Source organism: Myotis davidii, unplaced genomic scaffold, assembly GCF_000327345.1.
Source record: "Myotis davidii unplaced genomic scaffold, ASM32734v1 scaffold417, whole genome shotgun sequence".
Lineage (NCBI taxonomy): Eukaryota > Metazoa > Chordata > Mammalia > Chiroptera > Vespertilionidae > Myotis > Myotis davidii.
Genome location: NW_006288435.1, coordinates 497,809 through 515,789, shown reverse-complemented (window position 1 = coordinate 515,789; position 17,981 = coordinate 497,809). Strand labels below are relative to the sequence as shown.

The 17,981-nt window shown below is 34.4% G+C and overlaps 1 protein-coding gene across 1 annotated transcript in view; it reads right to left on the bottom strand.

Annotated features, from left to right (window-relative positions):
* Positions 1–17,981, bottom strand: part of LOC102773520 (ephrin type-A receptor 6) — a 433,174-nt gene that overhangs the window by 335,931 nt on the left and 79,262 nt on the right. The window contains exon 2 of the mRNA XM_006760304.2: positions 10,011–10,075. Coding sequence (XP_006760367.1) covers positions 10,011–10,075 — 65 coding nt within the window. The remainder of the gene's footprint in view (positions 1–10,010; positions 10,076–17,981) is intronic.

Sequence of the window (17,981 nt, the reverse complement as noted above, 5' to 3'; positions counted from 1 at the left end):
GCGGTGGGAAGGGGTCAATGGGGGGGAGGGGACATTTGTAATGCTTTCAACAATAAAATACATTTTTTGAAAAAGAAACATTCAAAAAAAATTACAAGGCATACTAAAAGACAAAAAACGAACAAACCAAAAAAGAACCCTGAACCCTGTTTGAGGAGACTGAAGAAGCATCAGAATCAGAGTCAGATATGGCAGGAGTGTTGGAATTACCAGATCAGGAATTTGGAAACACAAAACAAAACTATGATTAATGTGCTAACAGCTTTAATGGATAAAGCAGACATGTAAGAAAACATAAACAATGTAAGCAGAGAGATAGAAATCCTAAGAATAAAAAAGAAATGTTAGAGATCAAGAACAATGTAACAGAAACAATGGACTCATTAATAGATGGCACGATGGAGGAAAGAATCTGAGTTCTGAATATGACAACAGAAACTTCCACAACTAAAACACGTTTCTTTGAAATGTGAAACAGTATGATTGAAATTAACATAATGGATATTTAGAAAACTACCACATATGTTGTAAAGTTTCTCTAAAGAAAACCAGATAATCAGTTTTTAAAATAACTAAAACAATCCATTTTAACAGAAATGATTACTGAAGTTTATATTTTCAGAATTCAAACATATATAGCGTTGAATGACTTCAATGTATTGTAAAATGAAAGAAATACAACACTGATGTCTGCAACTAGGATAAATTAGTCTTACTGTATTGTTAGCAACTGAAGGTGTTCATTTGTCTGCGCTCAACAAAGCCTAATAAAACATGAACAGGAGTTTGCAGCCAAGAAAGTAAGGATTTCATAAGGAGATTGCACCACGCCTGGAGACACAGGTAGCCATGCTCAAACATCTGGCTCCCCAATGGCTTCCAGGGGTTGGGTTATATAGGAAGAAAGATCATTAATCATAGTGACTAATAGAGATGGTATTGTGGTCTCTACTGACTAAGATAGAGGGTAATTGGTCAATGCAATTGGTCCTGATGTCAGCCATGAAGTTGTTCTGTCCAATTTTACAATAATTTGTTCTGTGGGATCGTTCTGCTTTCCTGGATCTGGAGCTAAATCACAACTGAGGGCAAGATATTATGTTTAGTTTGACTGAAAACTCTTCTCAATAGTCAACAGACCCAGGACTTTGTTTCTGAGACTACTGGATGCTGACCAGAACCTCAATATCCCGAGGGCTTAATGATTAAGCAAGGGAGAGGCAAGTGGGTGAGTCAGGGTGATAGGTGAGGCCAGTTTGATTCAAAGGGAAAAATATCAAAATAAAACACCAGATTAAAGAAAGTAAGGTTTCTGCATGGTTACAGTATGAAATATAGAAAGTATAACACAATAGACATTAATTACTAGTAGATATTCGATTGTCTGTCATAAATACATTCTATTTTGATTTTTCAACTTTGCAACAATGATATTGGAAAATGATGGACTTTAATTTATAGAATAAAGTATCTTTCTACTCAGTTTACCTCTGATATGGGCCTCTTTTATTATAAAAATGTATAGTTTTCATTATAAAAATTATTTACTTAGTAAATTAGTATAACATTTAAAAATTTTAACATTTAATTAAATAATTAGAAATTAAGTACACATATTACACTTACACCTTTTATTTAGACATAAATGACTTGTATCCTTCTTTTCCTAAATATCTCTGGGTAAATTTCTTAATTCTAATTCACTATGTTTAACACATAAAATCACACATCTTGCATGATTTTGCATTATTCCAACCATGATGATCATCTAAGTCACAGCATACAAGATATACATATAACATGCTATTTAAAACCAATATCTGGCACCTGAGAAATACAAAATTTTCTAAACTCTAAATTGTTGTGATTGATAAAAAACGAAATTAATATCCAATAATATTTTTTCTAGTAACATTCAGCAGGTCATTTGTACTTCACTGTTGAAAAGAAAGTTTGATTTTGAATATTGGCATGCCTATATCTATATCCATTATGACTTTGTGCAAAGATCTGATCTACCATGTATACATTAAGAATAAGCTTTAAAACTTAACTACCTCTTAGTTGCCAAAAGAGAATGGAAAAAAAACAAAACCTGAGACAAAACAAATCTTTCATTTTCTTGCTAAAAATATTACTATGAATAAAAATAAATGGTGAAAGTCTATCAGGTGAGTTGATGAAGTGCTTAAAAATTACGTTCTTTCCATAAAACATGAGTATATGTAATTTTAGGTATAAATTAAACAATATCTTATGCAATTATCATTATGAAATGCTGTGTTTCAATGGTCAGATTTTATCCAGGTATAAGTATCTTTAATAACCAGTATGGGGCTACCCAAGCAGGTCGCTTATCTTTTCTATTACAATATCAAAATTAAAAAGCCACACTGCTGTTACATTTTTAGAAGTATCAAATATAATTAGTAAAGCTCAAAGGAAAAATAATAGTTTTTAATAATGAAATATTTATTTATATTATAAAATCTTTTATTTTTCTGGGTACCAGCAGTTACTTTTTATTAGTTAGAGTTAATATTGAGCCAAGAAGCCCCAACACGACATACCCCCTGCTATGTAGTATAGAATGGGCCTGAGATGTAATGGGTAGTAAGAGTTTTTAATATAACATTTAACTAGAGGCCCTCTTATTGTAACTGTATTTTTCTCTTTTATCTACAATGTTACATATTGGCTAAAACTACATAAAATAAATGAAAATATCAAAAGAAAGTTAAAGAAGACATATATAATACTCCTTGTAATACTTTAAGCAATAAAACAATTAAAAAAAGAAAGTTAAAATTTCAAGAAAATTTATATCATTTTCCTTCATACATTTGCAGACTACAATAATAAATTCAGGATACACACACACACACACACACACACACACACACATGTACAAAGTTACTGCATGAGGATTATATTTTGTGTTTCTTTTTTTCTCATTAGAATTAGACTGGCATAACTTCTTAAAAACTAGCTGTCTCCTTCCCAGGAAATTAAAATGGAAATAGGTCCTTCAGTTTTCTGCAGAGTAAGATTTAGTATTAACCAGTTATTAGTTATTCATAGCAAAAAAACCATCCAGAGCATATGCCTGCCCTTAATGTTAGTGAAAACACTTCTTTAGTATGCATTTATAACTTCTACAGGGCTATATAAAAATTTTATTCACGTGACATTCTTTCATTGATTATCGTGGAACTATTAGCTACTCTGCTAGATCCTCATAATTTTATTCTTAATGTAGTATGTTGACAAGTAAAGAATGGAGGGACACAGAATAAAGTTCTTAAGAGTTCTGAATTATCTCTTTATATAAAATCCTATAAACAAATAGACTGGCGCAACAACCGAACTGAACAACCGAACAACTGGTCGCTATGACATTCACTGACCACCAGGGGGCACGTGAGAAACACGGCGGGCATCAGCAGCAGTCAGCAGAATACAGAACACGGCAGGAATCAGCCACAGCAGGATGGTGGAGCAGGTGAGCAGGGGCGTGAGACCAAGGCGGGGCACTGGTTGCTGTCAACGGGGCAAGCCTCTAGTGGTTACTGAAAAGTCTTCGCTCCTGTGCTCCGTGGTCCCACCTGGAGCTCAAATCTGCTGCCAGCATCAGCCCCGCTTGCACCCACAGCTGACACCGGAGCCACCGTTGCACCCAGTGCTGGTCCCAATCCCTTGGTGCTGTCAGCAGGTGTGAACAGTGCCTGCCGGCCCCAATTGCCCCTGGGGGCTTCTCCACTTCTCCCTGCTCCTGAGGGGTGACTGGGGCAGCAGCTGCCGCTCACACCTGCTGCTGGCGTCAGCCCCAATTGCTCCGTGCTGTTAGCGGGTTCAAGTGGTGCAAGTGGGAGTGGTGGTGGTGGGAGCGGGGCTACCAGCAGAGGATATAGGGGGCCATGATGGGAGGGCTAGATGGGGGCATGGAGAATGGGCCAAGACACACCCCTGTGCCCAACACAGCCTCAAGGCCCACAGTTCCTTTTAAGGTGCACGAATTTGTGCACTGGGCCCCTAGTGTAGACATATAATTTTTGACATTAGACAGTAAGAGCACAAAGTTAAGAAGTATGAGTCAATGCCCTGACCGGTTTGGCTCAATGGACAGAGCATTGGCCTGTGGACTGAAAGGTCCCGGGTTTAATTCCAGTCGAGGGCATGTACCCTGGTTGTGGGCACATCCCCAGTGGGGGGGTGTGAAGGAGGCAGCTGATTGATGTTTCTCTCTCATTGATGTTTCTAACTCTCTATCCCTCTCCCTTCCTCTCTGTAAAAAATCAATAAAATATATTTTTTTAAAAAGAATTATGAGTCAAATTCTCTGTTGTATTCATTCTGTTCTGAAACCAAGCTTTAACCACTATGCAAATATAATTATTCAATATACTGTTTTCAGTATATCAATACAGTCATACACCATATGACAACATTTTGGTCAACAATGAACTGCATATACATGACAGCAGTCCCATAATATTTTAATGGAGCTGAATTTTCTGTAAGAAATGGAAGGATATGTGGTTCAGGAGGAATTTTTTTTTTCCAGAAGCAATATCTGTGGGACTTGATAATAGATTCCCTCTCACTCACACAGCTCAATTTTGAGAGCACAAATTATATTACGGTCAGGTAGCCACTGACCTGTTTCAGCGCAGAGGAGCCTGTCCCCCCAGTGCCCCATATTCAGAGGGAGTTAGAGCCCTCCCAGACCTAGCTTGACGGCCTCAGAGAACATTGTTGTAATTTCTTTGTTAAGAACCTGAGATCCTGCACAAGGACACAGCCTCATAAGAGCTACCTTGACAAGTATTACATGCCACTGCCACTTTAGTAAGAGTTTTCTGTGGTAGTTATAGCCAGCCTGACCCTATACTTTGGAAATATTTTCAGGTTGTGATGATATAAAGCATAAACAAGAGTTATTTCTTCTATCAATATAGCGCCAGAGAGAACCTTTTGTGCCAGATAGGATCAATGGAACCAAAATCAAATTTCTAAAGCCAAAATACTACATCAGTTCTATACCTTCTCCATGTGAAACTCTTTTTATGCTTTTATGCAAACCTCTTTGTTAATGAATACCACAGTTTCCTAATCTGACCACTGTTCCAACATGCAGTATCCAAAAACCCACTGCTGTGACAATCCCCCATGTTCCTGCATTTCTCCATCTTGATTTCTTATTCCTAGTAATCCTCAGACCACCTTTCACTCCCTTCCAACAGCCACTATTTCGGTGATCTATGCCTCACTCAGCCAGGCTCTCCTGGATATTCCAAGCATTCAACCCACATCCCTGTCAAAGGAACACTGCTGGTAAGTTTGATGTCCTATTTCTGACCCTGTCAGAAGGAAGTAGGGGCAGTCTTTGTAAAGTCTACAGCAGTGTAGGCCCTCATAGTCACTCAGCTCTCATCAATGACCCATCAGACCAGCTTCTGTTTCTGGATCTCCATTCATGGTAAGTGCCTACACAGGTATTCCATTTTTATCTTTTATACTATATTTTCGCTGTGTCTTTTCTATGTTGATGTTTACATACACAAATATTAATTACTACTGTATTACAACTGCCTACAGTATTTAGTACAGTAACATGGTATACAGGTGTATAGCCAAGGAGTAATAGGCTATAAACAATACAAGCCTAGGTGTGTAGTAGGTTACAATATCTATGTTTATAAGTGTGCTCTGTGTTGGTCACACAAGGACAAAATTGTCCAACTATGCATTTCTCAGAATGTATCCCCGTGATTTAGTGATACTAAACTGTAATGTCATATCACGTATATTTTCAATATCCTTTCCTTAGAATTTTCCATGGTATCCTTCATTCCAAGGGTCTATTTTATTGCTTTAAACAAACAAAATACTTCAAATTTTGTTTGTTTCTTTAAGTGAATCCAGAAAGTTTTTACTTTTACTTATTGGCACTGAGATAAACACTATCTAGATCAATTAAGGCAGCGGTTCTCAACCTGTGGGTCCAGACCCCTTTGGGGGTCGAAACACCCTTTCATGGGGGTCGCCTAAGACCATCAGAAAACACATATAATTATATATTGTTTTTGTGATTGATCACTATGCTTTAATTATGTTCAATTTCTAACAATGAAATTGGGGGTCAACACAACATGAGGAACTGTATTAAAGGGTCGTGGCATTAGGAAGGTTGAGAATCACTGAATTAAGGCATTTAAAATCCAAGTCTTCCACAATATGACTTAGCCTATGATCACAGTCTTATTTCTCACCACATTCCCCAACTCCAGCCAAACAAATGATTCTTAACGTTCCTAAAACTTAATCCATACATTTAAAATTCATGTGTTTTTCCTCAAAACATTCACTTTGCCACAAAGGTGATTTCTATCCTCTCTTCTAGCCCACATGTGATTCTCAGTTTATTAGACAGAGCTGATAAGTTACATCCTTACTACCAATTTTCCTGGGTCAGAATTAATCAATTAATCTCTCTCTTTATTATTTCACAAAAGAGTATTCAAAACTACCTGAAGACACTTTCTTTGGACTTACTATTGTGTAGAATTATCTCTTTACAATACTCTTTTAGGATAGAAGAAAACTGTTTTAAGCACTCTAAAAGTTACTTGGCATGAAGAGCATAAAATAGACTATTGTTAAATGAATTATGAACACTGATTAAAATAAAGTATATTTAAAAGTTGGCACAAATAAGTTTTCAAGTAAGCATTTCAGAAAATAAATATGTTTTCTTTTCCTGTTTGTAGGCCTAAAAAGTCATTTGCTCAAGACTACTCATCTATTTCCTATATCTACGAACCTCCTACTCAAATAACCATCAATGGTTTTGTTTACAGGCACATAGTGAATGCCTACTTCTGCAACTATACTGGAATGATAATATTGGTAAAATGACTATTTTAAGTAAAACAAACAAAAACTCAGGAAATCATTTACTAAATTACTTATATTTTATATAGCACTTAATATAATTTCAAAAACATCTTAGCTCAATTCTTTATAAAAATAAAAATTTATCAAAAAGTTCCTAGGAAATACTTTATCCAGAGAGATACAAAATAAACTTTATATCATAAATTTAACAAATATATCATAGAGTTGTCTTTTCTGCCCAAGATATTTTTGTAAAACCAACTGGATTAGTGTCTCTGAAAAAAAAAAAAAGGCAACTTTAGTTAAAACTGCAATTCAAATTAGCATGGCTCAATCAACCCAAGAACCTGAAAAAATATACAATTTTAAAGACATAATTATAACTTTAATATACAGAAATAAATTGTGGCTTAAATGCTATACACTGATTATCAATGTCCACAGATTTTAAATTACTTAATCAGTATTGATGTCTAGATGATTCCCATTCTTGCAATAGTTAGCCGCCTTTTTTATTTGAAGTTCTTTTACCTTATTGACTACTCCCATCCTTGTTTTAACCTATCAATAGCATTAAGTAAAACTCCAGTATTGTCATTAATCTATTTTTTCATTAAAATAAAAATTAAGTTCCATATTTTCTTTAAAACTTTCTATGTGATCTATTTTAAAATATGTTCATGTGATGTGTCTCCACTTTCAAGTTTTCCTACTGTTATCACTTGCCATTTATGAATTATTATTTGTCAATAATCTAAAATAATACAGCCTCCTATTCCAACAGTGATATTCTATAGTAATTGAGTCTTCAATTTACATTTTAACATATAAATCAATGTGTTATTTTTCCCTCTGTAGACTACAAAAGGCCACTGGCCTTTATCTTTAAATTGTAGAATCTTAGAAGAAATAAAAAGCACCTAGGTGTGAAATTACCAACAAGATTAGGATATGTATGGCTTTGCATTTTTGCTGTACTACTTCCTAGCACTGTAACCTTGTAAAAGATATTTAATGTATCTGAGTCTTAATTTCTACATCTTTCAATAGTGGAAAATCTGTACTTGATTTATATGATTTATGTAAGTGATGTAACATGCTTTGAACAAAGCCTACCATATGGTAAATGCTCAATAAAATTTAACCATCTTTTCCTCCTTATGCTATCATATTTTTTTCCCTATTGTATCTCCTTCACCTCTTCTTTCTCTCTTTCCTCTTACTGATCCTTGGCTGGTGTTCAAAATGCACATCTCAGGGTAACAGTTTATTTATCAAGGAGAGAAAAGAAATCTAAATCAATTTCACAAATACCGCAAATAAATATTTGGCCTTTCATGAAGTTGCCGATGTTCCTCTCTGGTAGCCTTGCCAAGGTAAAGAAAGATACAGGCCTCAGAGTCAGAAATAGCTTATTTTTAATTAAAGACCATCATTCACTATAGGGCCACTGTGAAAATAAAATGTAAATTTCTTAGTGCAGTAACTGGCAAATAGAAAACTATGAAGTAATATCTATGATAAAATCATCACAAGAATGATATCAGTAAGTGTATTTGTAACTCTGTAAGTCCTGTGTCCTAGTTACCAGTTTGCTCAGAAATGTGGACTGACTAAGCCAAACACAATCACTAGAGCAGGGGTATAACTCCTGATCCCCACATGATTCTTCAGCTATGACTATATGAGGACAGTAATAATAGGATCTCTAATGCATGTGGGGTTTTTTGGGGGGGTCTTTTTTTCCCAGAAAATAAAAATTAGGGCTTCTACATTAATTACCTATAAGTTCTTAGAGGTTATTCTGTATAAGAACTGATACAGAGATATTTATCATCTTAGAAGGTTTCTAGGAAAAAAATTTAATTTACTTCTTGAAAGTAACTGTGATAAATGTGACATACTTGATATACACAAGACATTCTGGTGTTTATTCATTTTAATGGAAAGAAAATAATGAAGGTTGAAGCATAATCTTAATTTAAAAATATATTTCTCATAAATGATTTGATAAAGAGCTCGCAGAAATAAAAAGAAATTTTCAGAAAAAATAAATAAAATCAGTCTATAAAACAAATAAAAAAACAGCCTGTTAATCAAAAACAGGAAGATTTAACTCTTCATATGAATTTTTAGATGAAAATACACATGTTTAATAATTAACTGTTGAATAACTGTTGGTATAAAAAGTCAAATTCAAGCAGCAATATTTGAATAATTCTAAAATAAGAAAACCTGTTTGGGTCAACTTCTCCTTTCAGATTTAAATTTGTAGATGTAATGGAAGAAGCAATGTAAAATGATCAAGAATGTGATAAATGAGAAAAAAAACAAATTTTAAGAAAAGAAAGAAAAGTTAACCTAACTATACCTGAAAACAGTTGACCACCTCCATTATTGAAGTTGTTTAAACAGACAAAACTAACAATGCACAAAGCTTCACAAACCACACTTTTATTTTAGCTTAAAATAAAAATGTAGAAACATATTGCAATGCGAAAATAATGCAAAATACATCAAAACATAAAAATCAAGTACAAACTAAACTAAAATAATGTTAATACCTGAAAAACTGTACTTTGTAAATTATGCATCCTTATAGGTATTTCAAAAGGAACTACTCCTAGATTAAAAAAAAAAAACAACAACACCTAATTATAATGTATCTTTTTGCCAACTTCAAAAAATACAGTAGACTCATAGCTTCTAATAAAAACCAAATTGTGAACATCTGTGAAGTCCACTTATGTTATGGTAATTTAAAATTGGTTTATGCACAAATACTCACTGAGGTTACCAAACTTCATAACATATATACAGAAAAGTGTCTTAAATATACTAATAGAAATTTATTTCTAGAGAAAATATTTATGAAATATTCTAATATTATTCTGTATAAACACTATGTTAAAGAACAGTTACTAATTTAGAAGAAACAAATATGTTTTACATATTATTCCCACTTCTAATTGTAATTTAATCTTTTCTATGTGATTTAAGTTATATGCTAAAATGTATGCCACATAGAGTCCAAAATCCACCATTCTTTCATATTACAACAGATCCTAAATATCTAACAAGGATGACAATTTTTAAAAGATATTCAAACTTACCCCATTTAATGGATATGTTTTCCATCCTAGCTCTCCCAGCACAGTTGTTGTATCAAGCAACACAACTGCAATTAAATAAACAAAAAATGCATAAATATCTCAAATCTTACTATTACTCCCTACATTAGCTTTAGTAAGTTGTATTAGTTTAAATTATTTATATATAGTAAGTATTTATAAGTAATGATAAAATACATGAGGTGGTTATAAGTTAATTTTAAAATATGTAATTTGTGTATAACAATGCTAAATGAAACAATTTAATAACAAAGTCATTCTTAATCGCTGTCTTCCACATAGAAGCATAGAACAATAAAAGAGTAATATGCAAATTAACCATCACTTCTAGACAAAGATGGCAGTGCCAGCCAGAGCCACAGAGCCAAGCCAGCCAGAGAGTGGGCACGGGAGGCTTGGCTTCCTTGGTCGCCGAGGCTTGGATTCCTTGGTCACCCCAACTGGCTCCGTGGCCGCCGCCCAAAGCCATAGTGGCAGGGCCAAGGCAGAGGCAGTAAGGGGAGGGCAGTTGGGGGCAATCAGGCCAGCAGGGGGGGCAGTTGGGGACAAGCAGGCCAGCAGGAGGGGCAATTTGGGGCAAGCATGCTGGCAGGGGGGACAGTTGGGCGTGAGCAGGCAGGTGAGGGGGGTCAGTTGGGGACAAGCAGGCCAGCAGGAGGGCAGTAGGCGGTGAGCAGGCGGCAGAGGGGCAGTTGATGGTGATCAGGCCAGCAGCGGGGGCAGTTGGGGACAAGCAGGCCAGCAATGGGAGGCAGCTTGGGGTGAAAAGGCCAGTGGGTTGGGGCAGCTGGGGGAGAGCAGGCTGGCAGGCAGATGAGCCTAAACCGGCAGTCGGACATCCCCCAAGGGGTCCCAGATTGGAGAGGATTCAGGCCGAGCTGAGGGACACCCCCGCCCGCATGAATTTCGTGCACCGGGCCACTAGCATATGCATAACCCATGAACACACAATATTGTGGTGAAAGCCTGGGGCAGAAGGTCCTAGAAAAGGACAATGGGGGGGAAAGGGGACATATGTAATACTTTCAACAATAAAGTTTTAATTTAAAAAATTTTTAAATAAAATAGCCATCTTCTAAAATTGATAAAATAACCACCTTTGCTTCTCTCTCCTTTCATATATGGTCCTTCTATACCACATTAAAAAAAGACTGTACTAAAGCAGGCTTCTTTATTTTCTTTCTGTTATTAAATGCCCTTATATATTATTGGCAAAGTATGGAAACAATTCTTATGAATAAATCCGAGATCTTTAAAGCATAGATTGCATTGTTACTGTATTTGCCAGATAGTATATTTACTATTGAGGGAGGCAAAAACAAAAATAAAAACCACACATCATTTTCCTGACCAAAAGTAACTCATAATCTGATGGCAAATATGCAAACAAATAATTAAAATATAATCTGTTAAATTCAAAACTAAACGGTTGACTATATGATAGCCTAGCAAGTAAGTAGGCTAAGGCTGGCAGGGCAAGTCTCCGAGGATTTAACAAAGGAGATGCTATTTGAGCTGGGATAGGATGAGGGGTCTTCATCAGATGTGATAAGCAACAAATATTTGTTTTTCTTTTAGAATATCTTCTATAAAATAGCTGAGCTATAACTCAGTTCTCAGTTGCTGGAACAGGGACCAGGGGTGGGAATTATTTCCAGGGAAGAAGAAGGACAGAAATGAGGGAGGAAAGCAACAAAGATTAACTGGGGAGGAATCTGCAGAGTTTACAGCCGGTAAATGCTTGGGGTCCATGATTCAGCAGATCATTATTTTTAAGTACTTACTACCTCCAATTCCCCCAGACACCAGTAGTCCATGGACCACACTTTGAGAAACAATGCTTTATCAAATCATTATGACTTTTAGTCTTCATTTAGTTAAGAAAGTGGAATTTGTTGCCTTTTTGTAGTTTAAAAAATTACTATTAGGGGTACGTTACTTGGCATCTGCTGTTTAGTGTCTATTGTAAACATTTTGTCATTTTTCTTATTTGAATCACTATGATACATTGATTTAAAATATAAAGCCATGTTTAAATTTCTGGGATAAACTCTATCCATTGCAGAATATTCTTTCAGTACTATTAAAATCTATTTACTAAACTTTTATAAAACTGAGCTATAATTCCTTAGTTCATTTTTACTGTGGAAAATCTCAAACATATTTTAACATGTAGAGAAAACAGTACATTGGACCCACATGTAGTCATCATTCGGCTTCAATGATTACCAGCATGGCCAATCTTATTTCATGTTTATTATTCTCCCACTCCAAGATTTCTTTGAAGAAAATTCCATAATCATATAATTTAATGTGTAAAAATTTCAGTATTATTTCTACCATATTTATTTTATATATAACTACAAGATCTTAATAAAGTACTGAAAGTAGTAATCCCTTAATGTCATCAAGTAGCTAGTGTTTAATATTCTTAGTTTCTCAACTTCTTTAACAAAAAATCAATATCTAATAAGTACTATAAATTATAGTGAATGGACATTCCTTTTAAAGTGTTTTTTTAATCAATAGCTTTTCCTATTATATTTTTAGTTAGATTTATTGAGGCATGATGTACTACTAATAAAGTTCACCCATTTTAAATGTACATTTCTATGAATTAAGAAAAACCCCTACATCTATATAACCAACTCTATAATCAAACTATAGAATACACTCATGACCTCCAAAATCTCGTTTGTGATCTTTTATAGCAGCGGTTCTCAACCTGTGGGTCACGACCCCTTTGGGGGTCGAACGACCCTTTCACAGGGGTCGCCTAAGACCATCGGAGAACACATACATAATTACATATTGTTTTTGAGATTATTCACTGTGCTTTAATTATGTTCAATTTGTAACAATGAAATTGGGGGTCACCACAACATGAGGAACCGTATTAAAAGGTGGTGGCATTAAGGAGGTAGAACACCTCAACATGAGGAACCGTATTAAAAGGTGGCGGCATTAGGGAGGTTGAGAACCACTGCTTTATAGTGAGTCTCTTCCCCACCAAGCCCTTGGCAACCACTCATCTGATTTCTGCGCCAATGGTTCTGACTTTCCCAAAATGTCAAATGAATGAAATCAAATAGCAGATAGTCTTTGAGTTGTTTTTTTTTAATGTTAGCATAGTGTATTTGAGATTCATCTATGTTGCTGTATCAATAGTTAAGTTCCTTTTTATTGCTGAGAAGTATTCTACTGCATGGCATTTCCTATTTGATAGACATATGGGCTATTTTCAGTTAGAGAATTATAAGTAAAGCCACTGCAATATAGCATTTACAGATTCTTATAGGAACCCATGCTTTCTTTCTTCTATGGCACATAGAAATTACTGGATTATGTGAAGAATACTTTGTTTAAGTGTCATATTCCAAAACGGCTCTGAAGTTTTGCATTCCCATTAGGAGAATATGTTATTTTCCTATTGCTCCACATCCACGGTATTATCCAGTTTTTGAGGCATGCTAACATGTGTGCAACAGGATCTCGTTGCTTTAATGTTTCCCTAATGACTAGACAGTTTATCTTTTTCACTACTTGAAATCAAATTTACTAAGTAAAACAAAATTGTTTTGTCACACTTTCTGGATTTTCCTAATTATAATATATCATTAAAAGGTGCTTCCCCATTTCCTGTATTTTCTTTAAATTAAAGATCTATTTAGTGGCTTTATCTGATTCAGGTTCCATTTATTTTTATATTTCGTAAGATTACTTTATTGGTGGTGTTTCATAGTCCTTATACCAGAAAACAGGGATGATATTAATTTCCACTAGGATCACTGAGAAAGAACTCTAGAACCAACTTGCATAGGCTCCAAATGGACAAAAATAATTTGATCATAAACAAGGTTAATGACTGGAAGGAATTAAAATATTTCAAATATGCTTAAATCCAAGCACTTTAGAAGGGATTTTAGAAATAGGATAGTGAGTCTTAGAGAAGAAGGGGGAGAGATCAACCAAAGGATTTGTAGGCATGCATATAAGCCTAACCAATGGATCAATGGATACACAGACAACAGGAGGTGAGGGCATGAGTCGGGGGGGTGGGGGGCACTACGGGGGTAACAGGGATAAAGGACACATATGTAATACCTTAACCAATAAAGAAATTTTAAAAAAGAGAGGGTTCATGTGGGAGGAATGCATATGTGAAGGGCAGAAATAGCTCCAAGATGCCAAAATGCTTATCCTTAGTTGTACAGAGGATAAAGAAATGTCACAGGATAAGGGGGGAGAGGAAGGAAGACATACATTCACAGAATATAAAGAAAGGTCACAAGGTACCAGGAAGAGGGGAAGATATTTTCACAGAGAATAAAGGAATGTAGCAAGATAAGGGGGAGAGAAAGAAGGAGGCACTGGGTGGGCTTTAATCTTTGAAACTGATATCCTGCAAAAGAGGAACCAATTAAGAAAGCATAGGGTCGTAAACTGGGGAAGGGGTGCAATTAGAAGGGAACATAGATAGACAAAGAACTACAGCCTTTCAAAACCTGGAGACAAAGAGACTCAGACAGATTTTGGATTTTTTATTTTTTCCATTAGAGAGAAAGAGAGCAGGTTTTTTCTGCATTTGGGGGTCCCATTTGGAGACCCCTTACTTGGGAAAGTTTGTATATGCTTCCAATAAACTTCCACATTTTTATTAAAGAAGCCTTTCAGTCCACGAGTTTATTATTCTTCAAACTTTGTGGGCAAGGACCCACGGAAGAATCTGCACCCTGAACCCCATGTTTCACATTCATAATGATAAAATATACCATTAATAAATTTTGCAGCATACTAGGAAGCCATCCTATACTATAAAAGACAAACATGCCTTAAACCATGCCCACCAGCCAATCAGAGCGACTATATGCAAATTAACCCAACCAAGATGGCAGCTGGCAGCCACGGAGCTGGAGTGAGCAGGAGGCAGCCAAGGCTCCCTGCCTGCCATAACCCGGCTCTGAGCTCCACTGAAAGCAACAAAGTTTCAATTATAGAAGGTAAATAAACCCCAGAATAAAAATAAAAAAAGGAGAGACTGGGAGCTTACGTCGCCAGAGTGCTTGGCCAGCCTGAAAACGGCCCTCAGCCCCTTACCTAGACTGGCCAGGCACCCCAGTGGGGACCCCCATCCTAAAGGGGGTGTGGCCAGCCTGCAAATAGCCATCAGCCCCTCACCCAGGCTAGGCAAACCTCCATGGGGAGGACATCCTCCAAGGGGTCCCACACTGCAAGAGGGCATAGGCCGGGCTGAGGGACCCCCGAGTGTACAAATTTTTGTGCACCAGGCCTCTAGTTATTTATAAAACTGGTAAATAATCTTAAAAGAATAAAACATTTATTTTGCTTTTTCTATATAAGGTACTTCTAAATAAGGAAATAAAGGAACATTTTTTGTCACTGAAATATTTCATTTAATAAATGAAGAAGAAGTGACCAAATTACTCTATATCATTTTCTACTCTTAATAAATTAATGTATTTAGCTAACGGTTTCCAATGGCTGCTGACCTCCATCACAAAAAGATAATAGCAGACACAAGGGGCTAGAGCTTTATAAAAGGCTTTCTGTGTAGTTTCATCTACTTTATATCAACAATAATTCTAACAAGCCTAGAAGTAACAGACAGAAAGTACAGTAACGATGATATATAAGTATATATCATATGTGTACACACACATACACAAATATACAAAAATACAAAAATGATATCTGATGGCATCTGGGATCATTCACAGTAACAAAAACAAAAACAATCTGAAATATTTAGAAGAAAAGCTAAAGATACTATAATATATTTCAAAACTATAAACTTATATCATTGTCAAATAAAAGTTATTTTGTTTTTGGTATATACTATTCAGAAGTACATCATACCATTATCTACTCTGGGGGGACATGAAAGCTTAGTCATTTAGCATATTAATATATCTGGGATACAACATTATTTCCCTAGTAAAATAATGATACTAATCATAATCAATTTAGAAAAGATTTTCTACATATTTTTCTTCAGTAATATCCATATTATCCTATAAATTATTGTTTTTAAATACCCAATTTACAGATGAGAGAACTGAGTCTCAGGAGAGGTTAAGTAATTTTTCTGAAGATCACTAAGTAATAGATTTGGATTCCCATCATTTAAACCTATACCTTTTTTTTTAAGTGTTATTTTCTGCCTGCTTAAGTTTGAATATAAAAATTTATTATTTGTTTTCTTTTAAAAAAAATTTGTAGGTACAGAGAACCATCATTATTTCTTTTTCTAACTGCAAATTTTCATGTTTTCATCCAAATTTTCATATTAATTGTTTATACAGAAAATGTATCATTACTATATATTTATATATAAATATATATTTATACAAACCCTGCCATTTAACTTAAAGGGTTTTATGAAGTAGAGTGTTCAAAAATCCAAAATATGAATTGAAGCCCATCAAGAGAGATTTGTTTTTTGTAAATTGCATGTAGAATTTATACTGATTATTTCATATAAATATTTTTTCTAAAACAAATTTAGTCTATTTGGTTCTCCAAATGTATAATTTGTAAACTGTAAACTGTATTAATTTCAAAACAAACAAAAAGGAAAACATGTAAATACCTGCAACACTGTAGATCCTTAGGAAGACTATTTTTGTTTCTTAGTTTCTTCAAGAAACAAAATTTACATAATTGCTTTATTTTCTTCATTAAACTGCAATCATGCCTTTTAAAAATTTATAAGAACAGTAAAGTTTCGAATTTGTATTCCAGACAAATAAATTATACATTCATACTAGAATAAAACTGAGGGATTTTGAAAACTTTAATATCATTATACATGATAAATGTTTAATTTTATAATTTGTTTCATATATAAAACCCCCCACAAATTCAGGCTTTCCAGGAACATTAATTGCATTAATCCCAGAAAGGTGAGAGCTCCTCCTGCTGGTTTTAAACAAAAGTTATCTAGTCCCTACCAAAGTGTGAAAATGCTGTAAACCAAAAGAGGGAAAAAAAATTATAATGTAATGACATTAACTTCAGTAAAAAGTCAGTACTTTTTATTTAATGGCATAGTTCTAAATATAACAAGATTAACACCTATTATTTATTTAAAGAGTATAATGAAAATATATTTATTCATATCATAATAAATGAGAAAGCTGATAAACCAAAAAACACATGCAAGTAGTAGTGCATGTGTATGTGTGTATCTAAATTTAACAAGAGACTATTTGAATGTGATCCTGTTTAGATTCTGCTTTAAAATGACATTCAGATGACCACATTAACTAATTTAGTTTTGATATAATTACATATTTTTGATTGACAAAAATCAAAGCTTTTATTTTCAGATTTGTAAATGATGATACCATATCTACCCTCACATAGAATATCAATATCGAATTCCTAAAAAATCAAACATATATTGTTTTAAATAAGTGTACGATTATGTTTATCTGCAGTATGTCTTCCATGTAGTGGTATTATTTTTAAGGCAACATTTTCCAAAAAAGTTAACTCCTTCTTAAAAACTGAAATCAATATTTGTTCATTAGGTGTACTTATAGCATTTTATTTTGCTGTGGCTTTCTTATTCCTGTTGCTGCTTATTTTTAATATAGGAATTGTTCATAAATAATATCTCTATCACATGAGAGTTTGGAAGTCCTACTGGAAAGATAAAGTAATATGAACATAATGAAATATATTATAACTACTTATTTGAAAGTCTTATCTACAATTTAATGACCATCTCGATACAAAACCGTTTCTATATAAAGGAAGAACAGTATTTAAAAATTATTAAATCCTTACTTTAAAAAGAAATAATAGTGGCTTTGCACTGGGAAGGAAAAAAATGACATTTACTGGAATCTAAAAAAAAACCAAAACATTATATTAGTAAAAAAAAAAAAAAAAAGAGCAATTTTTTTCGTTGAAAATCGAAGGGAAAAG